Raw genomic sequence first — 22,355 nt, 5'->3', positions numbered from 1 at the left:
CCTAGGGAAGGTCTGTGCCATGAGTTAGGTTCCTGCTGGTGTGGCTAGTTTGCATGGAATCATTCGCATACAGTTGTGCTTCTGAGCATGGATCCCATTGGCTAGATAGCTGACTGGTGGTAGGGGCGCTGCTGCTGCTGCTGCGAAGTTGCTTCAGTCGTGTCCGACTCTGTGCGACCCCATAGACGGCAGCCCACCAGGCTCCTCTGTCCATGGGATTCTCTAGGCAAGAACACTGGAGTGGGTTGCCATTTCCTCCTCCAATGCATGAAAGTGAAAAGTCAAAGTGAAATCGCTCAGTCTAGCTGAGCCATTGAGCTATTTTATTTTTTAATATATTCTGCTGCTCTGCATCCTTGTGGACAGGGAGGCCTGTGGAACAGATAGTACTGTCTGGGAATGACCCCCAGCTGTCTTTTCTGCCACTGGTGGTAGAAGCAAGTGGAGGTGGGCCTCCACATCATAGTAATGACAGCTAATATGGATTGATCACTCAGAGTGAGGCTATTTCATCTGTTCAGAGAGGCCTATGATGACAGTATATTATCCCATTTTACAGAGGAAGAAAGTGAAGCTCAGACTGGTCAACAGGTCACACAACAAATAAATGAGAAGCCAGGACTCAAACCTGGCCTCCTAATGCCAGCGCCCAGCCCTTTACTGAAATGCTTTGCTGCCCCTCCCGTGGTGTGGCATGCCCAGAGCAGGCACTCCTGCCTACTAGGTCAATGATTGGATGGCTGTCACTCAGGCAAACCAGGGGCAGCTTTGTGAATCCCCATCCGGGGATTCAGAGTAGACTGAGGGGCTGCCAGGAAGCCCAGCTGGACAGCGAGAAATGTACTCCTGCAGGTGCACAGACAGCATGGAGCTGGCTGTCTCGCTTAGCATCTTGTACCTGGGCTTGTGGGTGGACCTGACTAAATTCTTGAGTTTGCTGATGTCAGGCGCCAAGCAGGAAATGGGGGTGGTGATCCCTCAAGGTCTCTATTTTCCCAGGGCTTCCCTCACCCGTCTTTAGGTGCTCCAAATGGCCCAGCTAGGGTGGGAGTTGAGTGTGGGTTTGTTAATTTCCTTTGTTCCTTCTCGAGTATGGAAGGGAGATGGGAGGAAAGAGTGAGGATGGAGTTAAACTTAGTGTGAAGCTGCAGGCTGGAGGGGAGCCCACGTGCCTTCACTTGCTTAGAAATTACCGACGTCCCTAATAAACTGGCAGCTTGTGTGGCTGCTTCCTCCCTTTTGGTTTCTTTTATATCTTGCTTTTGTGAGAGAGAATTTACCACTGATGAGCCTCACGCCAGATAATGAATACAAGGCAAGTGACCCCAGCTGTCTCTGCCCTATGCCATCCCCAGGAATGTCTTGTCAGCCCTAGTGGTCGTCTTTGCCCAGCCAGTTTGTATGGGACGATGCTGCTTCATTAAATTGCCTCATGACTGCTGTCTGACAGTTTTGATTTCCTTCCTCTCCAGGTCTCCCACAACTTATTACTCTATGTGCAACATTGGGCAGAGCGAGGCAAAGATGTTGATTTTCCTTCTTTTGTTCTCGGTTTCTCTGAATATTAACTCCATCTAATCATGTTTGCCATTCTCCTGTCTTTTGTGTTGTTCAGTCGCTAAGTCACGTCTGACTCTTTGCTCTTTTGCTGTCGTTGTTTAGTTGCTAAGTTGTGTCTGACTCTTTGCGACCCCATGGACTGTAGTCCACCAGGCTCCTCTGCCCATGGGATTTCCCAGGCACACATAATGGAGTGGGTTGCCATTTCCTCCAGACGATCTTTCTGACCCAGGGATTGACCCCGAATCTCCTGCATTCGTAGGTGGATTCTTTACCGCTGAGCCACCAGGGAAGCCCTCTCCTATCTTTGCTGCTGTGTCACTTCAGTCATGGCTGACTCTGTGTGACCCCATGGACTGCAGCCCACCAGGCTTCTCCGTCCATGGGATTCTCCAGGCAAGAACACTGGAGTGGGTTGCCATTTCCTTCTCCAATGCATGAAAGTGGAAAGTGAAAGTGAAGTCACTCAGTTGTGTCCAACTCTTAGCAACCCAATGGGCTGCAGCCTACCAGGCTCCTCCATCCATGGGATTTTCCAGGCAACAGTACTGAAGTGGGGTGCCATTGCCTTCTCCCTCTCCTATCTTTAGGGAAGATTAAATTGTTGGTATTTAAAGGGAAGATCAGGGAATCTTTTTGTTTTGGCAGCACCATGTGGCATGCAGGATCTTAGTTCCCTGGCCAGGGATCAAACCTGTGCCCCCTGCATTGAGAGCGCAGACTTTTAACCACTGGACTGCCAGGGAAGTCCTGGGCAGGGAATGTTTTTGATTAGAGTGAAAGTATTCAAATTTCAGTAGTGCACAGATTTAAAACTGAGTTCTGTGTGTTTCAACATGGTCTTTTTTTTTTAAAGAATATTTTCTGTTCTGGATGTTTTCCAAACAGTCTATAAAATGCTGTGGGAGCCATTCACCTAGAGACGTCACATCAGTGATTTAAGATTTAGAGGGACTAGGGGAGAGAAGGTTCAGGAAGGCTCTGGAGATTTGGGGCCCATCTCATACTGGGTTACCGGAAACGTCCTCGCTAATTGGACCTCGTCCTGTCAGGACACATCAGACAGGGCCTGGTGGGGGTGGGATGGTCTGGGTGTGCAGGTGTTACTGCTGTGGGTCCTGGGAGTGCTTTGTTACTCTGGGGAACGAGCCGGCCAGCAGTCATGTGGACTGAGGTCAGGAGACTTTGCTGAGCTGGGTTCTCCAGGCGCCCAGGAGCCAGGACTGAAGTCTGGACTATTTTGGGCTGTGTGGTGGCAGAGCTGGTGTGTGTGTGTGTGTGTGTGTGTGTGTGTGTGTGTGTGTGCATCATTATGAGTCTATATCCTCCAAAAATCACTCCCAAGACTAAAAATGTGTGTTTTTTCTGCCATTGCCTTCCAAAAAGAAAACAAGTCTTTAGTCTTTGAATTGTGTTAATGGGGAATATTAGGTCCCACAGCAGGAAGGCTTTCTCCTTTTTTGTTGCCACTTGGTCCCTCCGCCCTCCTCTTGAGTTTCCTTGAGACTCTCTGGAGCATGGACACGGAGGGTCCGAGCCTGCGGGTGGGTTTGTTGAAATGCTGGTGTGTGCCCCAGGATGAGCACACAGCTCCCTGCTGGCTCTGCAGAAAGGAGTGGTGGGGGCATGTCATTCCAGGCAGCCTGGAGCCCTCCACTCCCTTCCCTGGCCTATACCTCCACTCCACCTGACTCCCTTCTGCCCCTGGGTGGCTGGTGACTCTGGACTGCCTCCCCAGACTGGGTTTGATTCTGTGACCTTCTTGCCGAGTTAAGGGGCTGGCCTGTGAGGTCGCCTGGACTGGTGGGAAATTAAAGTCTGAGGATATGGACTGATAAGTACTTTGATCTCCCTCCTCGGCCACTTAGTAGCTTTGTGGCTTTGGTTAAGTTCCCTGTCCTCTTTGAGCTGCAACCTCCTTATCTGTTGGTTTCAGGGAGGATGTCCACACGTGGCAGCTAAGTCCCACACCTGCCACACTTAAGGATTACACGTGTGATCGCTGAGGCTGGGGGGCCACCAGCTTTGTGTGAGTTACCGGCGCACCATCTGAGGGGTCCCCAGCAGGTTGCCACCAAGGAGCCTCAGTCCAGCAAAGGACACCCCTGCCCTGGACGCGATCACCTGTGCTTTCCCATTCCAGTCCTGGGCAGAGGCTGTGGTCCCTGCCCTCTCCCCCTCCGTGGTTGGCAAAGGGCAGAGTCTGCCAGGAAAACCTTCAGCCAGCAAGTCACCATTTATTTATAGGTCTTGGAGGGAGACAGCCCCAAGGCTGTGGGGAAGGGCCTGGTGGAGGCAGCTGCAGGGAGCAGGGGCAGCCAAGGGGGCAGTGACTGCAGTGGGGGGTCTGGAGGAGGTGCAGAGGCTGGGTGGAGTTTGTGTGTTGGAGACTCGGGGTTCCAGCGGAAAGCTGCTGCTTCACCCGGAGATGCCTATTTATTAAAGTGTGGACAGGGGAAAGTACAAGGAGATGGCAGCACCCCAGGATGAGGTCAAGGGGAGAGGGGACAGTCCCTGGGATGGCAGAGGGTGGCTGTGTGTGGAGAGGCTGCCCGACAGGAGCTGGGACCTTTAGTAGAAGCTGCAGCCACCCAACAGTGACCCAGCGAGGAGGTGGCTGAGGGTATTCAGACCCCATCTCACTCTTTTCCTTCTCTCTGATCTGCCCCTGGCACCTGTGGCTGGCCCAGGCCACCAGAGGCAGAGGGGAGGGAGCAAGTGGCTGACCGTGCAGGACTCCTGGGGGGACTTGGCAGGGAGAAGCATGGCAGAGGGAGAACCGGGAAGGGCCAATGGAAGAGATTCGGGGAGGCAGACAGGATGGGGGCTGAACTCAGTGTACTTCTGTGTGGTCTTGGGGGAGTGTGTAAGCTCTCCAAGCCTCAGTTTCCTCATCTGTAAAATGGGAAAGGTAAAGACAGTCTCTGCCGCATTGGGGTACAATGAAATACTAAGTACTCAGCAAGGTTCCTTGTGTACTGTAAATGAAGATCAGACAGATCAGCTGGGTTCACATGAAAGTGTCCAGCTGAGCAGCTGCCATGTATTGTGTAAGGCCTAGAGGGTATCATTTGTCCAGTGCCCACATGATACTTAGTGCCTCCTCTGCCAGGTACCCAGCCTTAGGCACTGGGAATACAGGGGTGAACAAGCCAGACCAGTCTTTCCTCCAAGGAGCTGACGTATCTAAGCGGGGGGAAGACAGCTAGTAAGTAAATATAAATAAAATACGTTTTAATAGTTGGCAAGGTGCTGAAAAGGCCATAAACCAGAGTGATGGGGGAAGAATGGGTGCTCTCTGAGGGGGTGGGCTGAGCAGAGCGGGAGGAGCAGAAGCAGCCAGCCCTGTAACGACCAGAGGGTGCCTGTAGAGGGGGCTGCAGGCCCCCAGCCAGGAGGGGGATGGCGTCTCGAGGCAGACAGGCTGCGGGGAGCTGGGCACTGGTTGGATCATGGCGTCACCATCTAGGGTGAGGGGGAGGACTGGCGTCTACACATGCGCAGTGACCATTAGCTGGTTTTCTTAGTATTTAATACATATTATTATTTTAGAAAAGGGTGGTGTAAGTAGGTTCAGTTCAGTTCAGTCACTCAGTCGTGTCCGACTTTGCGACCCCATGGACTGCAGCACGCCAGGCCTCCCTGTCCTTCACCAACTCCTGGGCCTTACTCAAACTCGTACCCATTGAGTCGGTGATGCCATTCAACCATCTCTTCCTCTGTCGTCCCCTTCTCCTTCTGCCCTCAATCTTTCCCAGCATCAGGGTCTTTTCCAATGAGTCAGTTCTTCGCATCAGGTGGCCAAAGTATTGGAGCTTCAGCTTCAGCATCAGTCTTTCCAATGAATATTCAGGACTGCTTTCCTTTAGGATTGACTGGCTGGATCTCCTTGCAGTCCAGTGGGTACAATGTAAAACGTTCCCATGGATTAGCAAATGTTTACTATCAAGGCAGCGCTAGTGGAGTGTTTGAAGAGCACAGTTCTGAGACAGACTTGCCTGCTTGCACCCTGGCTCGGCTAGGTTAGAACATCACACTCTCACTCTGTGGCCGGGGGTTCAATCCCTGGTTGGGGAACTAGGATCCCACAAGCTGAGGCCAAAGGGGAAAAAAGAGACCCTAGCCCCTCAAGGCAGTGTATGATGGTTACTGCATGAATAGCCAGACCATTACTGGAGGAGGTGTCATCGGAGGGCTGGGGGGCAGGGCGGGGGGTGTGGACAAGAAGGCTTTAAGGAGAGGTGGGAAGATAACAACAACAACAAAAATTTCTTTTTAAAAAATGCTGTCCAGATCTGATGGCATCAGTCAGGTGAAGACAAAAATAGTCCACTTGGTCTGCCCCAGAGCACTGCTCTTGCTTTTCCTGTGCAGCCCTTTGCCAGCTTCCCCAGGCCCTGCCTCAACCTCCCTCTCACGTCTATCAATAGGGCCCAGCTCACTGCCCCACCCTCCCCCCACCCCCGCTCCCCCTCCTCCACCCTGACACACACAACCTCCTTCAACCTGCTGGACGCTGTGAGACTCTTCTACTTTCAACTTCCCTCAGGCCAGAGAGAGAAGGAAAGGTTAGAGGTCAGAGGACAGGAGCTAGGAAGCTGGGAGGGCCAGGGTGGAGGTGGAGGGCAGTGTGGGTGGAATTAGCCAGAACCCTGTGTTGTCTGGCAACTGGCAGATTCTTCTGGTAAGATAAGTGGAACCCTCTGCAAGGTAATTATTAGAGAGCATAAATTCCCCAGATAACCTGTCCTCAGAAGAGATATTGATGGCCCTGGGGCAGGCCTGCACTGCAGGCTGCTCCCTCTGCGATATTGACTCCTGTCCCACCTCCTCCTCCCTCTCCTCTTTCTCCTTCATTCAGTTCAGTTCAGTTCAGTCGCTCAGTCGTGTCCGACTCTTTGCGACCCCATGAACCACAGCATGCCAGGCCTCCCTGTCCATCACCAACTCCTGGAGTTCACTCAAACTCATGTCCATTGAGTTGGTGATGTCATCCAACCATCTCATCATGCTCTGTCATCCCCTTCTCCTCCCGCCCTCAGTCTTTCCCAGCATCAGGGTCTTTTCCAATGAGTCGGCTCTTCGCATCAGGTGGCCAGAGTATTAGAGCTTCAGCTTCAGCATCAGTCCCTCCAGTGAATATTCAGGACCTCCTCCTTTGTTACCTTTCCTCTAATCAGCTGCCCTGCCCGTCCCTCCTCCCTGCAGACCTCAGCCTCTGGTCCATGTTGGCTCTTCTGGAACTTTCTTTTTGCCTGCCTCTCAGCTCTCTTAATGGCGGAGTTCCTGGAAGACCTGGCTTCAGCAGGGTTGGTGGAGGAGGGGCAGCCCCGTGAGGAGGAGTTTCTAAGATGGGAAGGAGGCTCTAGCTTCACTTGGGTCAGGGTACCCAGAATGAGTCAGGGTCAGGCTCTGTGAAGGGCCAGGACTGGACCTGATCCTGGGGATTGCAGCTCAGGTCTTAGCAGTGTAGGCAGGTTGTAGATACCCGTTGGCACATCTCTGCTCTTACAGTACTTTCTGAAGCCCTCTCTTCTCTCCAGGGCCTCCCAGGCTTTGGCTGATATTCTGTAAACATTTATGTAACAAATATAAGAAGAGGCAAAGGGCTGGGTAAGGGGCCGCCAGAGAAGCAGGGTCGCTGGGGGAGTCTCTCCTTTCTTGTCCCAAACAATTCGGTTCTAGTCCCAGACCTGCACCCCGACTCTTGACCAAACTGGACTTGTCTGGCTTAGAAGCCCACTTACTGCCATCACGGACAAGTTCTGAATGGGGAGACCTTATCGTTCTCTGACTCTACACAGCTTATCCATAGGGTGACCTGATCATCTGTCAGCAAGGCAAAGGCATTTTTGAGAGGGAAAGCAGGTATTAACTTTTACGCAAAGACCTCAGTGTGAACCAGGACTGTTCCATACAAACTGGGTCCTACTTCTTGAAGTTCTTTGCCTAAGATGATGCTGGTAAATAAAAGCCTCTCCAACTTTCTACAGTCCTGGTGGTGTTTTAGTATGACTTAGAGATTGGACAGGGGTGATGGGGGGCGGGTGGTGGTGCTGCCTGGCTGGCCTGCCTTATCCCTAATTTGGCTCTGCCTGTTGTCCATCCTTTACAATATGTGAGGGTGAGTCTCTTCCATTTTACAGACAGGACCTGGGGGCCCAGCCAGGCTGAGAGACTTGCCTACCCCCAGGGCCTAAGTTCCATCTCTGACCTGGAACCGAGGTTCCAGCCTTGATTCCACCTCAGGCATCAGAGGCCAAGTCCCATCCCTCTCTGTTCCACGGGATGGACCATCCTCATCAAAACGGCCAAGAGCTGGGATGCTTCTGTCAGCCTTGTACTGATCCTGATCACTTTCTGGAGAGGACAGAGATGATGAGTGAGGCAGGGAGGCACGAGAGGCAGAAGAGGCATGAGTGAGAGTATCTGCTGTGCCTGGTTGTTCCTGCAATTTTATTTGGAGTGATGGAGAACGAGTGAGTTTTGACGCCTCCTCCTTGACAGAGAGCACCCCAGGTAGGGGCACTGCTCCCGATCCCTCTGCTGTCTCAGCAGCAGCCTTTAGCTCACCAGGAGGAAATGAGGTCTGTGCAACAGTACGAAGCATCATTTTGCCCTTCGACTCAGAGTGCTTCATAAGTGAAAAAGGGCTTTTGAGGGAGGCTTGGAAAAAAAAGTTTTCAGCGATGAGGTTTGCTCACTGTGGTTAACGATAATTATTAAATAGGTAGGGTGAGCTAGTGCTTGTTTTCCTTATTATTAACTGTATTTATGGGTTTTTATTAAGTTGTGCCCAGCTGAGATAATTGTAAAACTATCTGCTTAAGACTCTTAGGGTTCCCATTCTATTTTCTTTCATTTCAAAGATGGAGTCTTTTCGTTACTCAAGGCTCATGCTATAAACCAGGAGTCAGCACACTTCTTCTGTAAAGATCCAGAGGGTAATTGTTTCAGGCTTTGCAGGCTGTGTGGTCTCCACTGGAACCCCTCAGTTCTACGACTACAGTGTGAAAGTGGCCACAGACAATGCATGACCGAATGGGTGTGACTGTCTTCCAATAAAACTTTATTTATAGAAATTCATGGTGGGCCGGATTTGGCCCGGGGACTATAGTTTTCAGGGCCCTTCTGTAAACAGAGGAGAAATTCCTAAACTAGGAGCCTGAAGACTGAGGATTGAATCTCAGCCCTGCTGATGTGTGACTGGAGGAAGTCACCTCACTTCTCTGGTGGTTGATTTTCCTTGCAATAGAACAAAGGCATCAGACCAGATGATCTCTAACACTCTGGGTATTAAATCTGACTCTAGCCTATGGTAACCTGGCATCTTTCTTTTCCTCCCTGCAGTGGATGTTCAGAACCACAGGGCCTCTCAGAGGCCATAACCACCTGTCTACCTTTGGGATGCATTTGGTTTCTAAACCACACAGTGGTGGTGATGGTGGTTTAGTTGCTAAGTCATGTCTGACTCTTGTGACCCCATTGTAGGGGGCGGGGGAGCTACACTCTTGTGTAGCCCACCAGGCTCCTCTGTCCATGGGATTTCCCAGGCAAGAACACTGGAGTGGGTTGCTATTTCCTTCTCCAGGAGATCTTCCTGACCTAGGGACTGAACGCAAGTCTCCTGCATTGCAGTCAGATTCTCCACTACCGCACCACCCAAGAAGACCACATATGTAATATTTTGTATTTCTCTGATGGCATCTTCTCAGGCAACCCCATCATAAACCTACTTCTTTAAAAAAAATCATTTATTTTTGGCCGTTCTGGGTCTTTGTTGCTGCGAGGGCTTTTCTCTGGTTGTTGTGATCGGGCTTCTCACTGCGGTGCTTTCTCTTGTTGTGGAGCATGGGCCTCTCGGGGGCTTGGGCTTTGGTAATTGAGGCGTGTGGGTTTAGTTGCCCCATGGCATGTGGGATCTTCCTGACTCAGGAAGGTGGCTCAAACCCACGTCTCCTGCAGATTCCTCACCACTGAGCCACCAGGAAAGCCCCCGCCTTACTTCTGGAGTTACTGAGGGTGACTCTGTTACAGGAGGGTACCTCTGGACTACGTGCAGAGGCTCCCAAAGAGAAACAACTAAGATTACCCAGCAAACTGGTGATGATGTTAGAGAAACCAGATGCCTCCAAAAAGGAAGTGTTGCTCAAGTCATTCTAGTTCTGGAGGCTCTACTCTCTGCGAAGCGGTAGCGGTGTCCCCATTGGAGCCGATAGCGTAGTGGCCAAGAATGGGGTTTTCTGCACTGAAATTGCCTGGGCTTCTGTCTTCACAGCGCCACTTAAAACCCTAGGCACATCACTTAAAACTCTCTGTGCCTCAGTTTTCTAACCTGTGGAATAAGAGGAAATATTAAGATGGGGCTGTTGTGAGGATGAAATGAGATTATGCGTGTGAAGTGCTTGGAACAGTGCCTGGCATACATAGTGAGTGCCTAGTAAATGGAAACCTTGCCCCTGTTATTTCCATGATCATTATCATGTTGTCATTCCTCTGTAAATATGTAGAGGGTGTCTCTTCCTCATTTTTATTTTTTTCATTTAAAAATTTTATTTTATTTTTTGAAGGATATCTTAGAAGCTCAGAGTTTTTATTTTTATTTTTTGGCCATACTGTGTGTGGCATGCAGGATCTTAGTTCTCTGACTAGGAACCAAACCAATTGCCCTCTGCAGTGGAAGCTTGGATTCTTTTTTTTTTCCCCGCTCTGAGGCATTTTATTTGTATGTATTACATCCCTAGAAAAAGAATCCAAGGATTTTCCCTCCTGTATGTTTTCGTCTTGCTTCTTCATGGTCCATGATGCCAGCTGAGGTTGTCAGTACAATGAAACCAAACTGATGGGATGGGTGCAGGTTATTCTGCCATTTTTCTAGATCTTTGAGTTGCACGTCAAATCTAGGGCTGATCACTCCACACTTATTTAGCCTGCCTGTGAGGTTCACAACAATTTTCCCAGCCCTGTGATCATCAATGATTTCAAATTCGCCAATGTAACCATGCTTCATCATCACTGTTAGAAACCTGATGATGACTTTGGAGCACGGCCTAATAAGGACCTGGCGTTTGCCTCTCTTTTCGGCATTGTTGATACTCTTGAGAGCATCAGCCAGGACATTCATGCGCACCATTCTGGCAGCACGGAAAGATGGCGGAAAGAGCGGAAGCTTGGATTCTTAACCACTGGACTGCCATGGGAGTCCCTCATTCTCATTTTTATACCAGACTCATCTTCAACTTTTGGGTTATGGATGTGGCCTGAATGCTTTTCTCCCGTCCTATATGTTAAGTGACTCTTGATGAGGTAGAAAGACTGAGGGAAGAAAATGGGGAAAGGCATGGGAGGAGAGGAAGGGAGGGGAAAAGGAATGAAGGAAGGAAGGGAGGTAGCGAGGAGGGAAGGAAGGGAGAGGACTTGGGAAAATAGGTCCATGAGGAAAGGAGAATCAGGTTCTAAACACATTCATGTTTCCTGATTCTTGTAGGGATGGGAAGAAAAACAGACCTCCTTCAAGCAGGATGGAGGTTTTGATGTCCTTTGTCATTATCCTGGGATGTAGAGGTCATGAGGTATTTAGGTATTTCTAGAGTGCACTCACCTTTCAGTTTGGTTTTGAGTTTTCAAGATATTTCTACCTCTTCCACCAGAGAATTTTAATTTCAGGACAGGCTGGTCATATTAGCCTGGCTTCGTTCTGTCCTTATTAAAAGGTTTACAGCTTTGTGCCTCCAAAAACAGCAGACCTGAGACAGTTTTCCCAGGGGGCTGCCAAGAGAAATTGGGGTGACTCTCAACCTTGCAGCAGGTTAAATGAGACTCAGTTCTCCTTTGTTCGGCTTGACGTCCCTTAGAAGGACAGCCCAGAGATCACTCAGTCTGCAGGGCGTTTGCTTCTGCAGGCTGATTTTAACCAACTCTGACAGGAAGGCAGAGGCCCCCAAGCGGGGTCAGGACCACAAATCCCATCCCAGCAGGTGCATGATGGGGAGACAGCGCCCTCCAGATGACCTTCAGGTTCCCATTGATTTCCCGTCCAGTGGTGCTTCCCCACCCCCATGCTGATCCTGCCCCGGCCACCACCCGTGGGCTCTGGGCTCTGGACGAGGACACGGATCTGCTCTGTAAGAAAGAACATGCAGAGGAGGTTAATTCAGAGAGAGTCCCTTTCAGGGAACTGGAGCAAATTACTCTGGAGACCATGTTCTGGCCACTGCTGCTTTACAGTGCCGATATCAGTCCTGGAATGTCCTTTTTCGGGCGTAGAAAGGAGTGGCTGATGGCATGAATGGCAGCGTTTATCCGCTTGGCCCCACTTCTCTTCAGGCTTTGGGTTGTGTAGGTGGCATTGTGGGGTCATGAGCAGGATTTGGGCATGGATAGTGGACTCCCCCACTGTCTAACCTGCTGAGTCTATTGGGAAGATCACAAGTGAGAAGATGCTGGTGTGATTCTTGCATTGCTGGGAGCCTCTCCCTAGCACTGACCTTCTTGTCCCCCAGAAGGCTGGGCTTCCACACCCTGCAAACTCTCTGCTGCAGGTTGGCCTGGATCTTTCTGTATTTGTTCAGCGTTATCTGATGAGCATTTCCTATGTGCCAACCCTGTGTTATGTGTAGGGGATCCAGCTGTAGGCAGTGAGATAAAGACCTTGCTCATCCAGGGTTCACAGTTTTGTTATGTGGCAATGATCAGCAGGCCAAGAGAAAACAGAAAGACTTTTTTTGAGAGTGATAGATAGTTTGAAAAAAAAAAAAAAAGAATATGAGATAGTAAGGGTTAGCACAAGAGGAGAGTAGGTTGGGCTACCCTAGATTAAATAAAAGAGAAGCCAGCCACGAGATCTGGGAGAATCATATACCAGAAACAGGAAAAAGCATGTGCAAAGGTCCTGAGGTGAGGTGATTTTGGTTTATTAGAGGGACAGAAGAAGTGCAGGGACGAGGGGGCAGGAGACAAGATGAAGGAGGAAAGTTGGGCACAGCCCCATAGCCACAGGAAGTTGTTCACATTATATTCTAAGTGCACTGAGGCCATTGGAGGGATTTAAGGAGGAGAATGTCATGATCAGATTTCATTTTAAAAAGATCACTTGGTCTGCTGCACTGAGAATTGACTACAGAGCACGTGTTCTTTGTGGCTGTATTTTAAATGCCAGACGAATATTCCTTTTACTGGGGAGGGCAGCGCTGAGGCTCTTCTACTCCAGTGGGAAAGATGGGGTCTGAGGATGTATTTGCCCAAGACTTGACTCTAATCCATGGTCGGCTTCTCTTGGCAATCACACTCGGGAGACAGCATGCTGGTGCCCAGCACACAGCTGGGGTTTCAGAGAGGACTCAGTCTATGAACCAGAGAAACTAAAGATACTTGCTTAATCAATGAATGAGGATGTGATGGGTGTGTGTTTTCTAAGTATGCTTCACCCTAAATAAAGCATCCCCCTCCCCCACTTTTGAAAGTTGGTTGCATTCTACACATTCTTTAGGCTCCAGAGGAGAGATTTATTTTGTCACGTCTGGATGCCATTTGAAAGGCAAACCTTGGACACCAGAAAAGCGGCGGTCTTCCTCCCCAGAGCATCCTCCTCTTCCGACTCCCCGCCCCCACCCTCCCATTATTTTCTGGAAGGAATCACTCTGTTTTCCTCCTGCCTCCAGTCTCCTGTCCTTGGCAGCCCCTTGACTTCCACCCTGAGTTGTGTATGTCATCAGAACACCCAGTGGCAGCTCAGAAATCATGGCCAGGTTCAATATAAATTCCGTCTTGCTTAGGCAGCTTTGCATAATAAGTCCCTGAAAAGTCTTCACCAGAGTAGATGCCGGAAAAGCGATTTATTGGGTCTAGCAGGCCTGAACGTCAAGACTGAGTGGCGTTTTAGGCCATGATGGGCGTTTTAGGGTTCAGATTCTTCGTCTGATTTGGCTTTTGTAAGGCGATACCCTCAGCCCCCAGACGCCTTTCCTGTGATGTTAGGAAGGTCAGGGTCACCTCCAGAGGGACCACTCTAAGGAAGTCAGAATCTCTGTACAATTGCCTCAACCAGGTCTCGTGGGTGCTCTGTGCGAGATGAGGACTTCTGTGGGACTCGTCGGCTGCAGTTGAGTGCTGCCAGGTTAATCCATGCCTGTTGCCTGAAAACATCTCTCACAGGAACAAAACAAGCTGAGTTAAAGTCAGTTAACCAGGGTTTCGCACTCTGCTATTAAAACATGGCTGACGGGTATCACAGGGCTCCCTTATTCGTGCCCTTGCTTTGCAGGTTAGGGAAGCTGTACTTCAATCCGCGAGTCTTGGGACCTCCCCTGGTGGTCCAGTGGTTAAGAATCTGCCTTGCAAGGTAGGGAACTCGAGTTCGATCTCTGGTCAGGGAACTAAGATCCCACGTGCTGTGGAGCAACTAAGCTCGTGCACCGCAACTGGAGAGTCCGTGGGCCTCCAACAGAAATCCTGCGTGCCGCACTAAGACCCAATGCAGCCAAATAAATACATAATTAAAAAACAAACAGAAACAGTATAAATGTACTTAAAGAAAACCCAAAACTCGATTTTCATTGTTCTCTGAATCGCTGGGGGATCTGTCAAATATCCAGATGTCTGGATTACGTGCACGCTCTGGCATCAACATTTCACACTGCCACCCACCCTCCCGCCTGTGTTGATTCTGACACAGAACCAAAGATTGAGAACCACTGCCCTAGATCATTCTTCTGGAAGGCGAGGTGATGGCGTTCTTGATAAGCACAGAAGGGGTGTTTCCCGCATCACCAGAGCAAGTCTTCCTGGGGGTGGTCTGATGACAGCACAGCACGGCATTCAGCGAGCTACTCAGGGAGTTCAGAGAAGAGGAGGGTTAGTTCTGCATCTTGGTGTGAATGCTGTAGATGGAGAAATACAATCTCAAGAGCTGAAGTGGCCTTTTTAAAGAGGATGAAGAGAATTCAGTAGGATTTGAACTTACAGGATCTCTGTTTTCAGATGCCTAATCCTGTGCCCTGGAGAAGCCACATAACTTCAGGCTCACCTCATTTTCATATGGAGAAAGAGGGCCCCCTCGCATCCCTCAGCTGTGATACTTCGTGAGCTTGCTAAGGATGGCATGACGCTTCCATCAAGCAATCCATAGTTATCACAAGCTTCTACATTCTCAGCACAGTGCTTGGTGGGGGATAGCACCGAAGTATAGACCTCTTAGTCCCTGTCTTCAAGATGGGTGGGGAGAAAGAAGGACAGTGGTAGAGACTGGCCAAACATGAATGAGACAATTAAGGAGCTGAGAGAGGCAGAGAGCAAGAACCGCTGGCTGGAATAACTGGGGAAGCTTCCTGGAAGACACAGGGCTTCAGCTAGCCCTTGAATAGGGTGAGATCAGCCAGGCCGAGGACAGGAGGCAAGAAAATTCCAGATAGGTGGGGAGGGAGGGTTCTGAGTAAAGTATTTTGTTGGAGTCCAGGGAAGGCCTGACCTGACCACCTGACCTGCCTCTTGAGAAATCTGTATGCAGGTCAGGAAGCAGCAGTTAGAACTGGACATGGAACAACAGACTGGTTCCAAATAGGAAAAGGAGTATGTCAAGGCTATATACTGTCACCATGCTTATTTAACTTACATGCAGAGTATATCATGAGAAATTCTGGGCTGGATGAAGCACAAGCTGGAATCAAGATTGCTGGGAGAAATATCAACCTCAGATATGCAGATGATGCCACCCTTATAGCAGAAAGTGAAGAAGAACTAAAGAGCCTGTTGATGAAAGTGAAAGAGGAGAGTGAAAAAGTTGGCTTAAAACTCAACATTCAGAAAATGAAGATCATGGCATCTGGTCCCATCACTTCACGGCAAATAGAGAAACAGTGAAAACAGTGTCAGACTTTATTTTTTTGGGCTCCAAAATCACTATAGATGGTGACTGCAGCCATGAAATTAAAAGATGCTTAGTTATTGGAAGGAAGTAAGGAAAGTTATGACCAGCATATTAAAAAAGACAGCATATTAAAAAGCAGAGACATTACTTTGCCAACAAAGGTCCATCTAGTCAAGGCTATGGTGTTTCCAGTCATGTGTAGGATGTGAGAGTTGGACTATAAAGAAAGCTGAGTGCTGAAGAATTGATGCTTTTGAACTGTGGTATTGGAGAAGACTCTTGAGAGTCCCTTGGACTGCAAGGAGATCCAACCAGTCCATCCTAAAGGAAATCAGTCCTAAATATTCATTGGAAGGACTGATGTTGAAGCTGAAACTCCAATACTTTGGCCACCTGATGCGAAGAACTGACTCATTTGAAAAGACCCTGATGCTGGGAGAGATTGAAGGTGGGAGGAGAAGGGGACGACAGAGGATGAGATGGTTGGATGGCATCACTAACTCAATGGACATGGGTTTGGGTGGACTCCGGGAGTTGGTGATGGACAGGGAGGCCTGGCATGCTGCGGTTCATGGGGTCGCAAAGAGTCAGACACGACTGAGTGACTGAAGTGAACTGAGGGAAGGCCTGTCTGCTTCATATACACAGGAAGGTCAGATAAGGATTTATTCATTCACCCGTTCACTCATTCCTCCGTCATCAACCCAACACAGCAAGCTCTGTGCTGGGCTTGGGGACAGAGCCAGGTGTGGTGTCTGCCCTGGGGCAGGCTTTGATCCCTGCCATCCTTGTGCGGTCTACTCTGCTCTCCTTGATGCTGGAGGCTGGCCTCGCCACCCCACTGCCAGATGTCTTGGGATGGAGGTTTGGCTGGGTGCCTGCCAGCCTCAGAGACACCGCGGTGTGACTGTTGTGTGCGTGTGTGTCACGTGGAGGGCAGTCAGCCGGCTCAGGCAGAGGCCTGAGTGGCAGGGAACACTGCTCTTGGATGGAAGGATCAGGAATCACCATTGGTTACCTCTGAATTAGAGGTTCTATCTCATCTATTAATAATCATTTCAGACCTGAAGTAGGAGCTTATTGTGGGAAGGAGAATTTAGGCTCAGGGAGGGTAAGTAACTTACCCCAGGGCTGTGAAGCCAGTGGGCCATGGAGCTGGACTCAGCCCTGCCTGATTCCAAGTCTCTGATCTACCCCAATATCAAGACTCTCCAAGGGCCTTGAAGCTCAGTGGAGCAACTTAGGACCTTTGGGCGCCAACGTGGCTTCTGTACTGAGTACAAAACTGAAGACTGAGAATGAGGGAGATTTCTTTTTGTCAGCTGGGGAGGAAAAGTGTTGGAGTGACTGCATTCAGTAGACTGCTGAAATAACCAGGGGGTCATGCTGAGGACTGAGTGAAAGTGCCTGCAGACATTGTTTTGATTTTTTAAGGTTGCCAGTAGACAGTTGTATAATCTCAATCACCAACCTATACTTTACTGCTATGATGGAAACATCTACCATAAATGAGTGATATATGAGTTGTTGAAAGCAATTCAACCAAGGAGTTTTGGGCACCTACTGTGTGCTGGGCTCCATGCCAGATGTTGGAAGTGAATCGGTGAAAAGGCCAGCTATGCAGGGCTCCGGGGAGTGCCATTCACACTGAAGTTTAATATGAAACGCACCCCCTTGTGTGGTTTAGTGCAAAAACTAAGTGGCTGTGTGTAGTGGCCCTGCTCTCATGGAGTTTATAGTCTAGTAGGGGAGACAAATATTAAACACTGAGTTGAGTTGAAAGTGACATTATTAATAGTATTATTATTTTTGTTGGAAGAAGACAGAATGAGGAGGAAGGGGACTGATTCTCTCTCTTACTCATTCTCTCTCTGTGTGAGTGTGTGCTCAGTTGTATCCAACTCTGTAGCCCTTCCTATTTTATTTATTTATTCTGAAATATTTATTTATTGCATTTGGCTGTGTTGGGTCTTAGTTGCAGCATGTGGGATCTTTGTTGCGCTTTGCGGATTCTCTCTAGTTGTGGCACTCAGGCTCAGTACTCTTAGCTCGGGGGCTTGGTAGTTGTGGAGCACTGGCTTAGTTGCCCTGTGGCATGTGGGATCTTAGTTCCCTGACCGGGGAGGGAACCCACGTCCCCTCCATTGCAAAGTGAAAGTGAAAGTAAAAGTTAGTCAGTCGTGTCTGACTGTGACTCCCATGGACTGTAGCCTGCCAAGCTTCTGGGTACAAGGGATTTCCCAGGCAAGAATACTGGAGTGGGTTGCCATTCCCTTCTCCAGGGCATCTTGCTGACCCAGGGATCGAACCCGGGTCTCCTGCCCTGCAGGCAGACGCTTTACCTTCTAGCCCCTTCCCAGAGCCTCCATTGCAAGGTGTATTCTTAACCACTGCACCACCAGGGAAGTCCTGAGTCTTTGTTTTATATAAGAAACTCTGTCTTAACTGGGGCTGCTATAGCAAAACGACCATGGAGTAGGTGGCTTAAACAACAGACATTTATTTCTCACAGCTCTGGAGGCAGCAAAGTCTGAGATCAGGGTGGCAGCATGGTCTAGGTGAGGTCTGGTGAGGGCCCTCTTTTCAGGCTGCAGATAATTGGTTTCTTGCTGTGTCTTCACATGGCAGAGACACACACACACACACAGAGGGAGAGAGAGGAGAGAGAGGACAGAGAGAGACAGGAGGGTTGGGGGAGAGGAGAGATGGAGAGAGAGAGGAGAGAGGGGGAGGAGGGGAGAGAGAGGGGAGAGAGAGAGGACAGAGAGAGACAGGAGGGTTGGGGGAGAGGAGACATGGAGAGAGAGAGGAGAGAGAGAGAGAGGAGAGAGAGAGAGAGGAGAGAGAGGAGAGAGAGAGAGGAGAGAGAGAAGAGAGAGAGAAAGAGGAGAGAGTGAGAGGGGAGAGGGGAGAGAGAGGGGTGGGGAGAGAGAGAGGAGGGAGCAGAGAGAGGGAGAGAGAGAGAGCAGAGAGAGACAGAGGGGGGGAGAGAGAGGTAAGAGAGGGGAGAGAGAGAGGAGAGAGAGAGACAGAGAGGAGAGAGAGGAGAGAGGGGAGAGAGAGAGGTAAGAGAGAGGAGAGACAGAGAGAGAGAGAGAGAGAGAGGAGAGAGAGGTGAGAGAGGAGAGAGAGAGATACAGAGAGGGGGAGAGAGAGACGAGAGAGAGGGGAGAGAGGAGAGAGAAGGGAGAGAGGAGAGAGAGGAGAGGAAGTGAGCGCTCTCATGTCTCTTCTTATAAGGGCATGAATCCCATCGTGGGTGCTCTACTCTCATGACCTAATTACCTCCCCAAAGTCCCATCTCCAAATCCCATCCATTGTGGCATCAACACCTGAATCTCAGAGACAGGGGGACGTGGTTCAGTCCACAGCAAGCACTAAACTTGGTTTTCTTTCAAGGGAAGCTTTAGGAACAGTTAACTGTGAGGAAAACGAAGAGGCTCCCCCCAACACCTTGCCAAAGATTGTCCCCTGCTCGCTAGTTCTTACAAAACATGACACAAATGGGAGACGATTTCCACGCCACCGTCAGAGTGAAACACGTCTCAGTGCAAACAGGAGGAAGGCAGCAAGTTGGCAGAGCTGAGTTTTACTGGGTGTGTGTGCGGGGGGCGGCTGTGGATGTGTGGGCCGCTGAGTGAGCCTGCAGGAAAAGGCCAGGTGCCGGCGATCCTGCCACGGCCCGGGCTCCTCCTTATCTTGGCTTATCTCTGTTTCTGAGCACAAATAGCTGTGATGGGCCAAGGTCCTGATTTTTACAGCCAGAAGGGACCCGTGGCCATGGAGCAGGGAAGGAGAGAGGACAGGGGAGCTGCTGGAGACATGAAAGAATTCGGGGCTGGCCGCGAGCAAGGGCAGGGGAGAGCCAAGGACACCGGGCCTGGGAGAAGCAGGGCTGGGCTCTCTCAGGTCCCCACTGCCACCCCTCAAAGCCTGGAGACCGGGGAGGGAGCAAGGCTCCGGTCCGACATGAGGACTTCGCTTTTGGACACAGGCGTGAGGTAGGGCCGGACACCCATCCCCGGGTCAGCACACGGGAACAGGGGGGCACCCTGAAGAGGGAGGGGGCCCCAGGGGTCTGGGTTGGAGGGTCGGAGCTGAGAGCCCATTCAGGACAGTGGACGTGGAATCTAAGAGCACACGTGGGGGACTTCCTGGTGGTCCGGTGGTTAAGACTCTGTGCTTTCGATGCAGGGGGCACAGATTCAATCCCTGGTGTGGGGTTGGGGCAGGGGCGCGGAGGACTAAGATCCCATCTACCCGTGAGGATGGCCAAAAAAAAAAGAGGGAGAGAGCAGGTGTGGTTTTCGAGAGAGGGAGGTGGAACCATGAGGATGAGGAGCTGCTGTCTTAGAGGGGGTCTGGCAGGCTCTGCAAATCACACGTGGAGCCTCGTCGGCCGTCATTTTGGAGAAGTCTTATTTTTTCCACTCTGAATCCCCTTTGGCGCCTGGAATCCATTTCTCCACAGATATGCTCAAGGAGGGTGCCTGGAAAGCTCTCAGAGGTAGGATGGCTCTCCCCCTCCAGAAGGGATGGCTCAGGATCCCACAGAGCCCCTCACGAAGGCCCGGAACTGCAGCCAGCTCTGCTCCAATCTTCAGGCCAGGGGGTTCCTGCTCTGGCTGGGGGCCCAGCAGTTTGTCCCCCTGCCTTCCCTGCGTCTGACTGAAGCCTTGAGTGGCCCAAAGTCAGTGTTGATGAGAATATCCTTCTCCTGTGCCTTGTGCCAGCTTCTTCGAGCCCAAGACATCTATCATCCGGGGGAAAGTCTAGCCCCTCGGTCTGGGGCAGACAGGTGATGGCTGAGGCTGGGCCATGCCTGACCCACCCCGGGGTGCGCCGGTCACCACTCCACAAAGTGAATCATTCACTGTCAGCCTTTCCCTGCTCCCTCTGCCCCTTGCGGCTTTCATGCAAATGTCACCCACCCCTGGGATCCTATCAAGTAGGATTTTTTTTTTCCTAAAAAGAAATGCTATATGGGTGGGGAAAGAGATAAATAAGGTGTCTGAGATTAACATATACATACAACTACATTTAAAAGAGGTAAACAACAAGGAGCTTCTGTATAGCACAGGGAGCTATACTCAGTATCTTCTAACAACCTATAATGGAAAAGAATCTGGAGAAGAATATATATAAATATATAACGTATATTTATGATATATATATATATGTATCTGTATAACTGACTCACTTTGCTGTACACTTAAAACTAATACAACATTGTAAACAACATCGGAAATTGTGAGTGCTGAGTTGTTTCAGTTGCATCCGACTCTTACGGGACCTCATGGACTGTAACCCACCAGGCTCCTCTGCCATGGGATTCTCCAGGCAAGAATACTGGAGTAGGTTGCTATGGCCTCCTGCAGGGGATCTTCCCAACCCAGGGACTGAACCTGTGTCCTTTAGGTCTCCTGCATTGGCAGGTGGGTTCTTTACTAGTAGTGCCACCTGGGACTTCAGTAACAAAAAGAAATACCATGCTGAAAAGGACATTTTCCCCTTCTCCTGTTTAACTTGCTTTTCACAGGTTAGGGAGAACTTGCCATTGATTTTCTTCTAGAGAACAGAGCAAGCCCTGTGCAGATTTGGCTAATTAACTTTTGGAGAAGTGCCGCTTGAATTTATCAAAGGGTGAAGTCTCTTTTCCCCTCCAGTGTCTTAAAAAAGGCTTTAAACTTTTGTTTCCGAATCTCTGCCAACGCCTGGCCTGTTTAAAAATGACTTCCCTGGAGACGATGGCAAAGGGTGATGGTTGTCATATTTTTGTAACTTCAATCTTCAATACAGTTGTTCCAGTCCTCAGAAAATCTCTTGTGTTTACATAAAAGAGGTATCATTCACACAAAGATTACATTTAAAAATACACATTCCCCCTCAGCATGCCTGTTACTAATAACATTGCATGTTATGAAAGTGGAAAGTATTTAAGATGAAATTAATTTTCACCCAGCGAGCCACTTTGTTTGACTTTTTCGTTCCATTCGGTGTGGGGCATGGACTTGGCCAAATGCACTTCTCATTGTCAGCAAGTTCACCTCCTTGTTTCTCTTTTTTGGGATTGACGCTGTTAGAAATGAGTTCCGGGCACATCGAGAGAAGTCTCATCTGGGATCGTATTGTACATTTCTTTTGTATTGGCTTCCAGAAGTTTGTTTTTCTAAATGGAAACCCTCTTCTCTCCAGTTGATGAGTTTTAGTGTACAGTTTTTTTTTCTTTCTCCCTTTCTTTCTCTTCCTTCCTTTCTTCCATGGGTTCTCTTGCAGCAGAATTTCTGGAGTTGGAAGAGTTAACATCTTTTTTGGCAGCCTGTCAGAAGATCATGGGAAGCCAGATAGCGGCTCCTTGCTTAGGACGGCTCTCGGTTGTGCGTTCTTGTCAATTCTCATCCGTGTGATGTGGCTGGTCTCTGTTCCATGGAGGGAAGCTGGAGCCCCCAGGACACCCCAGACAGGCTGTGTGTCCGAGCTGCCCTCAACAGTTCTGTGAGCTGCATCGCCTTAGCAGAGGGAGGCAGTTAAGCTGGAGGGACACAGTCGCAAATGCTTCCCAGGAAACAGTTGTTCATTTTTGATCAATCTCATGGTCCTTGTTACTAACTTTGATTACATCAGCTTATGCGCATTTCTGTTTTACGGCATTCTGATGGGCTTTCATTCCCCCTCCCAATTCATTGTCAGCTGGGTGACTATTATAATTTGATTACAGTTAGGTTTTGCAACTGCTAGATGCTTTCTGAGCTGTTCTGCCGTTCTTGTGAGAGGGAAGATGCCCAGAGGTAGAAAAGGAGGTTTGTCCACAAGTAGCTTCCAAAAGATGCCTCAGAAGCTTCAGTGATTGTATCCTCCCAGAATAAGGAATTTGCTTTAAACTTTTTGGTAGAATCTGACACTTTGACTTTTAAAAAAGAGTAAGAGGACA

General features: G+C 49.7%; 1 protein-coding gene and 1 pseudogene across 5 annotated transcripts in view; one reads left to right on the top strand and one right to left on the bottom strand.

The window, feature by feature from the left end:
- DPF3 (double PHD fingers 3) overlaps positions 1-22,355 on the top strand; it is a 293,574-nt gene that overhangs the window by 91,000 nt on the left and 180,219 nt on the right. Inside the window, exon 1 of one of the 5 annotated variants that reach the window (XM_024998123.2) lies at positions 18,608-19,425. The exons of 2 other annotated variants lie outside the window; for them this stretch is intronic. In XM_024998123.2, the coding sequence (XP_024853891.1) occupies positions 19,160-19,425 (266 nt within the window). In that variant the 5' untranslated portion in view covers positions 18,608-19,159. Of the gene's footprint in view, positions 1-18,607; positions 19,426-22,355 lie in introns of those variants that run through there. 2 more of the 5 variants (XM_024998124.2, XR_003036901.2) reach the window with 2 other exon arrangements.
- On the bottom strand, positions 10,274-10,728 carry LOC784931 (40S ribosomal protein S15a pseudogene; annotated as a pseudogene).

Source organism: Bos taurus, chromosome 10, assembly GCF_002263795.3.
Source record: "Bos taurus isolate L1 Dominette 01449 registration number 42190680 breed Hereford chromosome 10, ARS-UCD2.0, whole genome shotgun sequence".
Classification (NCBI taxonomy): Eukaryota; Metazoa; Chordata; class Mammalia; order Artiodactyla; family Bovidae; genus Bos; species Bos taurus.
This window is presented reverse-complemented; position numbering and strand designations above follow the sequence as displayed.